The 6,477-nt window shown below is 42.7% G+C and overlaps 1 protein-coding gene across 3 annotated transcripts in view; it reads right to left on the bottom strand.

Annotated features, from left to right (window-relative positions):
• The window catches only part of hif1al (hypoxia inducible factor 1 subunit alpha, like), a 22,635-nt gene extending 17,208 nt beyond the window's left edge, over window positions 1-5,427 (bottom strand). For 2 of the 3 annotated variants that reach the window (XM_008304118.1, XM_008304119.1), the window contains exon 1: window positions 5,284-5,427. In XM_008304118.1, coding sequence (XP_008302340.1) covers window positions 5,284-5,312 — 29 coding nt within the window. In that variant the 5' untranslated portion in view covers window positions 5,313-5,427. The remainder of the gene's footprint in view (window positions 1-5,283) is intronic. The other variant, XM_008304120.1, reaches the window with a different exon arrangement.
• Window positions 5,428-6,477: the final 1,050 nt, after the last annotated feature.

Genomic DNA, 6,477 nt, shown 5'->3' with positions numbered 1-6,477 from the left:
CATTTTCTCCAGAAACACACCTTTTATTTTAAACCTACTTGACTTTTCTTGTGCTTTTGCAAATTTTCTGGAACGTTGCAGCTCAACAAAACAAACACTGAAACAACGTTTGTGTTTCGTTTTCATCTTCACTGCTGCCGTGTTGTTGCCTCTTCAGGTCTGAACCTGGTTTAGGAGTGACTCAGTGTGAACTCCGGGTCACGCCGTGAAGCTGCTTCTTCATTCATGAGGAACACGGCGTGCCGACGGCAGGAAGCTGCGGTGAGCTGCTGGCAGAAATAAAACTGAGTGTAAACAAAGCGTGCAGCAGCCTCCAGGCTCGACGTGCTTCCTGCTGGTGCTGTAATATGCAGCAGGACTCTGGACCCGGATCTGGTTTCTCCTGAACACGAACACGCTGCCGATCCGAGGCCTGAAAAACCAGCCGAGCTGCTCCGAGGGTCACATGAGGACTCAGAGTCTGAAAGAGCCGCTTGGTCACGCCGACGCTTCGGCAGCTTCTCTCTTTGTTCTCTGAAGGAGGCGACTCCCAAAGCGCGGGTCGTGACCCTCCGAGGGGTCGTGAGATTAACTCAAGAGGTCGAGTAATGAGTGACAGAAAGAGAGAAAAACAAGACGAAGGGCAGAGTTTCCTCCTTCAGCAGAAGGCTGAAGAATGTTCAGGCAGCCGAAAGTGGGTCAGACGAGAAAGTGTTCCACCGTCGTGATGTAGAGAGTAATCAGATTACTGGAGGCTGAACTAAACAATCAGGGAGCAACACTTTAAATCTGACTTCTTATAGATCTTATATTTTATTTAAATAAGTTAAATGAGTTGTTTATGAGCAGTTTGAGCAACAGAAGCGTTTATTTCAGCTCCTTCTCAGATTAAAACATGGATTCAGTGAGAAACACACGTTAATATTATTTTATTCAGGACTAATCGTGTCTTCGCTTCAGAATCGAACCACGTTTTTAGATTTCCTGCACATCTGGAATTAAGCTTCGTCACAAAATGTGAAGTTTGAAAATAAAAAGCTTGACGTTTGTTGAACTATTTCATTCTATGTCGACGTAGTTTCAGGTTTAAACACCTGCAGCGAGTCGGTTTTGGTCTTTTTTTAGTAGAAAAAAGTGCAAAAGTTTTAACAATCACTGAATGAAACCACATGAAGGAACGTTTCAGTTTCTTCTCCAAGCAAAAAAATGTAGAAAATTCTCTGCTTCCGTCTGTTAAACACGAACATCAGCTGATTTTTGTCTCCTGTTTATAATATTAAATTAAACATTTGAGGAGATTAATCTGCATGAACAAGCAGCTCAAAGTCAGAAACCACTGATTTATGGATCCCATATTCAGTATTTCATTGATTATCAGTTCTTAAAGCACAAACAGATTCTAAATGTGTTGTAAATCACAAATAAATAAAACCATTTTCACCACAAACGAACATCAGTTATTGAGTTCCCGGATCACTGACAATCACATCGGCCCTGAAAATACCAACACATCCTTCCACCGACAGCTTAAAAGACGTGATTTTGAGCAATTTTAACTGTTTCGCTACAGATAAATGAATCAGCGTAATAAAAATGATTCAAATGTGCAGCTGGGTCATTAAATTAGAAACAAAACAAACCGTATTTGGGTCAGATTTACAGGAACAAACATGAAAAAGACGCCGAATCAGGCAAGAAGTCATGAAATCTAACTTTATTTTACTACTAATGTTCACGTAAACATCGTCTAACGCTCGATAAACGAGACGGAAACGATCCCGAGCGCTTCATCTCTGACACTTGTCAAACGAGGGACTGCATCAGAGGGCGTCTCGTGAACCGTCGGGCCATTTTCAGAGCCTCGTAGGACGACGAACGAAGACGAGACACCGGATCTGATCACATTTTTGGATTCCGGATTAAAAGTTAGCCCAAGACGACCAGTTTCAAAGCTCCACCTGCCGCAACGGACGAGTTATTGAAGTCTGAAGACGGTTCCAGAGGCTGTCGGAGGAGCCTTTTATCTTTAATCGCTCTTGTTTTATTGTGTAATGCTTTATTATATATCAGAGGATTCCAGTTTGTGCACAAATAAGAAAAACAAGAAGCTTGACTCTTGAGACCTTTGACCTGTGATGGAGCAAAAAGAAATCAACCAGTTCTACTTCATAAGCGGCCGTGACAACACGACGAGACGAGGAACCGGCAGCAGTGTTTGCTTTAAATAACTCGACTCCAGTTGCAGTTCGAGGCTCTGACAGAAGACGTGATCGAGTTCTGCAGCAGAACAAACGGCGGTCACGCCTTCACTCATCTGATGTTTAATCTGCACGGTGTGTGTGTGTCTCTGTGTGTGTGTTTACAGCCGAGAACACAATGTCCTCAAATGTCCTGGAACTGGAGGCGGCGCCTTCAAAGTAAAAGCTTCAAATTATGACTGGTGAGGAGGAGGGGGGAGGGGGGATTACCACAATATGAGAATATCGAGTACACACTCCTCCCAAACAAACAAACACACATACGGTCACGTTGCATCATTTCCCTGCTGAATCAGACGCTCCTGTTTTGGCTGGAACACACAGTTCAACAAAAGCTCGGCGCTGGAACGAGGAAGTGCGTTTTTTGGCAGCACAAACTGTGTCATGGCACGTAAACGCCTCCGGACGCACGTGCTGCAGAGAGAACAAGTGTTCTGGTGACGACTCGGATCAAATGTGCCCAAAAAAGACGCAACGCTTGGTGTCAGAGAGGCTTCGACAAAACAATAAAAAAAAAAAAACGAAATACTGTTAATAAATCATCATGAACACAACAAAACACAAACACACCAGGACTCAGCGGCCCGCCTGCACATGAAGGACACTCAACAACTGGGAGGACGGACGGTTTGAGAGACAGAAGCCGTCTAACCAGAAAGACCATCAGAGGTGGAGGTCTGAGGCGTCACCTCGCCCCAGGAAGATGAACCCACATCCACACCGAGCCACTAACGAAGCCCACTGGGGCAGGAGGAGCACTAACGACCCGCATAACGAGGGGGCGGAGCAACAAACCCTTAATTGAAACCAAGGATATCAGTATGTGGATCTCCCAACCAGTCAGTCAGAGCTGGTGAAGCCTCTCACGTGCAGTTTGTTCCACGTCGAAGCTGCTTCTGAAGCACCTGCACAGGTGTGTCTCCATTCACAAACCTCTGAGGTGACGTCAGGACGACTCACAGAAAAGCAAACTGGAGGCAAGAAACAGGAAGTGTTGTTTGTGCATCATTTACAAGCAGAAATGATTTACACAAAGAAAGAAAGTTTAAAACGAGGTCGAACGTCTCAGGGTTTAATCTTTAAAAGCAAATGTTGTCAGTGAGAGAAACAAGGGGCTCTTGTTGTGAAAGTATTTGATGCACGAAGCAGATAAAACCACAAATACACACAGTTAGAGATAAAAAAAGAACTGAGACGGTGGAAGCAGCAAAAAAACTAAATTAATTTGAGAGAAAATGTTGAATTTCTAACCTCCACTGAGCAGAAACCACCAGGTATTTCCACCCAGGTGTGAACAGATTGTTCAATAAGTCTTCAAATTTCAGGTTAGAACAAGAGACAAACAGAAGCTCAAAGCAGGAGTTTTCTCTTTTAGATGATCGGAATCTGCTCCGTTGAGTCCCGGCCTGATGGATCTGTGCTGAAAGTCTCCTCTGGGCCTCTGAAGCCTGCATTCTGTGGAGACGTGAGCGCCGGGGGGTCAGCTCAGGACGCTCTGCCACATGTTGAACTCTCCGTCAGGACAGAGGCTTCCTCTGCTATTCGCTCCAAACGCTGCAGGTTTCTGGTTTCAGGCGGGACCGGAGCCCCGAGCCGAGCGCTGAGGGTGTGATCGACCCACAAGAGCTGCTTTCAAAGACACAAACACCACGTGCACGCTCCAACGTGCACGCTCCAACGTGCACGCTCCAACGTGCACACTTTGTCCTCGCTGGCCACCGTACCCGCTGATAATCACATTAAAACAGACCAAACAAAGCAGCGAGCACAGAATGTTCTGCAGCCACAACACACCTCAGAACCACCACATTCAACAGGAAGTCCTGCTCCTTCTGTGTTTCATGCACCAGAGTGGATTTCCAGCCTGATTTAAAGCCAGTTTTGCAGAAATACTGCAAAAAAAAACGGGTCACAACCAGCCAGGAAACACCAAGAGAACAAGAAAACACCCAGCAAACACTCATTCATGCACTTAAACGGATTCTTTATCAATTAAATGTTTGTTGTTTTTTTTCAGAAATATCACAAAACTAAACCTCAGCATGAAGCATGAGCCGGTAAACAGCTTCATTCTCTGCAGGAAACACGACAAACAAACAAACTGCTGCACGTTTCTGATCAAATACCAGATCAACTCACATTCTTCCAGCGTTTCTACACACTAAAATGGATTTAGTTTGTAATTAAACGCCTTTTTTGTTGCATAAATATCACAACATGAAGCCTCAAGATAAAGAAGAAAAAGAAGAAGAAGAAGAAGAAGAAGAAGCAGCAGCCAGTAAACATGTTTTCTGCAGCCTGTGTGCAGGAAACGAGGAAAACAAACACACTGCTGCACATCTTTACTGATCAAATACCATCAAATCAGAGATAAACTCTAAAAGCATTTCCATGCACTTCAGTGGATTCTATATTAATTAAATTTCAGTTTTTGCACAAATATCACAACACAAAGCCTCAAGAAGACGAAGCAGCAGCCAGTAAACACACATTTCTCCTCAAATACCATCAAATCAGAGATAAACTCACATTCTTCCAGCATTTTTATGCACTTAAGTGGATTTATTTTGTAATTAAATGCCTTTTTTTGCAGACACAAAGCTTCAACATGAAGCAGCAGCCAGTAAACACCTTCATCTCTGCAGGAAACATTAAAAACAAACACATTTTTCTAATCAAATATAATCAGATCCTGAAATTATGAAGCAAAACCTTCTCCTGAGACTGAGGCCTGAACAAAGACAACCAGAAGAACACTGCAGGAACCACAGATAACCACAGAAAACCAGAAAAACACAGAAAATCAAAGAAAATCAGGAAAAAAACACCATAAATCCAGTTGAACTCTGTTCAGACACAAACTGCCTGCAGGTTAAAATAAGATTTCACATGAAAAGCGTGTGTTTGGAGCAGAATGAGGACCAGAGAGCAGCTGGAGGCACTAAAACCTGGACTGAGGCTGAAGCTGATCAGCTGCTGCTCAGGTCGCTTCACTGCTTTCTGCTCAGGATCAGAAAAGTTTCGTTAAAATCCGCCGGATTCTTACCGATGAACGGCCCCGTCTCGCTTCTCCATCTTGGATCTGCTCGCTGAGAGAAAAACCTTCTGCTCCTGAAGCTCCTGAATCCTCCACGAAGCGACAGTAAACACTGAAGAGGAGCGAGAGGAGCGAGGCAGAAGAACGCTGCAGGAGTCAAGCTGCACGCCGGAGAAACGCGCTGCTTCCGCTCGCTCCTTCACAATAAAGGGCCGGAGGTCAAACATCACCGGCCCGGTTTGTGAATAACGCAAGAAGAGATTTAAAGCAAATAAACCCAAATAACACGAGATGTTACGGGAATAGAAGCAGGATGTAAGTACAGAATATTAAAACTGATATAAATATGTAAAATAAGGCTGAAAGAATATTAGATAGGAAAAGGAAATATTGCAAATGAGGATTTAATATTTAAATTTAATGTGCAATTTTTGTGCACAAACTCTCAGATGCTCATCAGATATAAAAACAAGCTTTTAATCTCAGAGGGACAAAAAATATATGTATTTTATTATCAGTGCGGTTAGTTTTTCAGATTAAGTTTAGTGAACAACTGATTGGTCCGTAAACATCAATCAATAATCAGCAATAATTTATTCCAAAAACAAATCAGCGCCTTGTTGATTATTTCATGATGAATTTAGAACATTTGACTTCTGTATCTGTTGATTAAACTGCACTTATTATTATTGTTATTATTGTCATTAAATGTGCATGATCAAATTATTTAGAAATTCACTTTATTTTATTTTACTTTACTATCTATCTATCTATCTATCTATCTATCTATCTATCTATCTATCTATCTATCTATCATCATTATTATTATTGACATTTTACAGAATACATGCGATGCTTTTATTTTGTATATTTCTACATCCGGTTGTCGTCCACCTCAGATGAACCCACGCAGCCAAACACAGAGCAGTCAGCCACGCCCCGCGTCACGTCCGCAAACTGTTGTTGTTGTTGTTGTTCTGTAGCGCCTCCTGCTGGTCACCAGAGGAAGATCCAGACAGGAATAAAAACATGAATCACTTCCACTGAGCTGCAGCTCAGTTTGGTTTCTGCTCCTTTGATCAAACTGATTTTAAAATCAGTTAAACACCCAAAACAAACAAACAAGTAGCACAGATTGTAAAACGGTGCAAAACTCAGCATTTAAGTGGTTAAAGCTCAATTAAATATTCACATATTAAATGT

Source organism: Stegastes partitus, unplaced genomic scaffold (genome assembly GCF_000690725.1).
Source record: "Stegastes partitus isolate 25-593 unplaced genomic scaffold, Stegastes_partitus-1.0.2 Scaffold2140, whole genome shotgun sequence".
NCBI classification, from domain to species: domain Eukaryota; kingdom Metazoa; phylum Chordata; class Actinopteri; family Pomacentridae; genus Stegastes; species Stegastes partitus.
The sequence above is the reverse complement of the archived record's forward strand: the minus strand, read 5'-3'. Positions and strand labels throughout refer to the sequence as shown.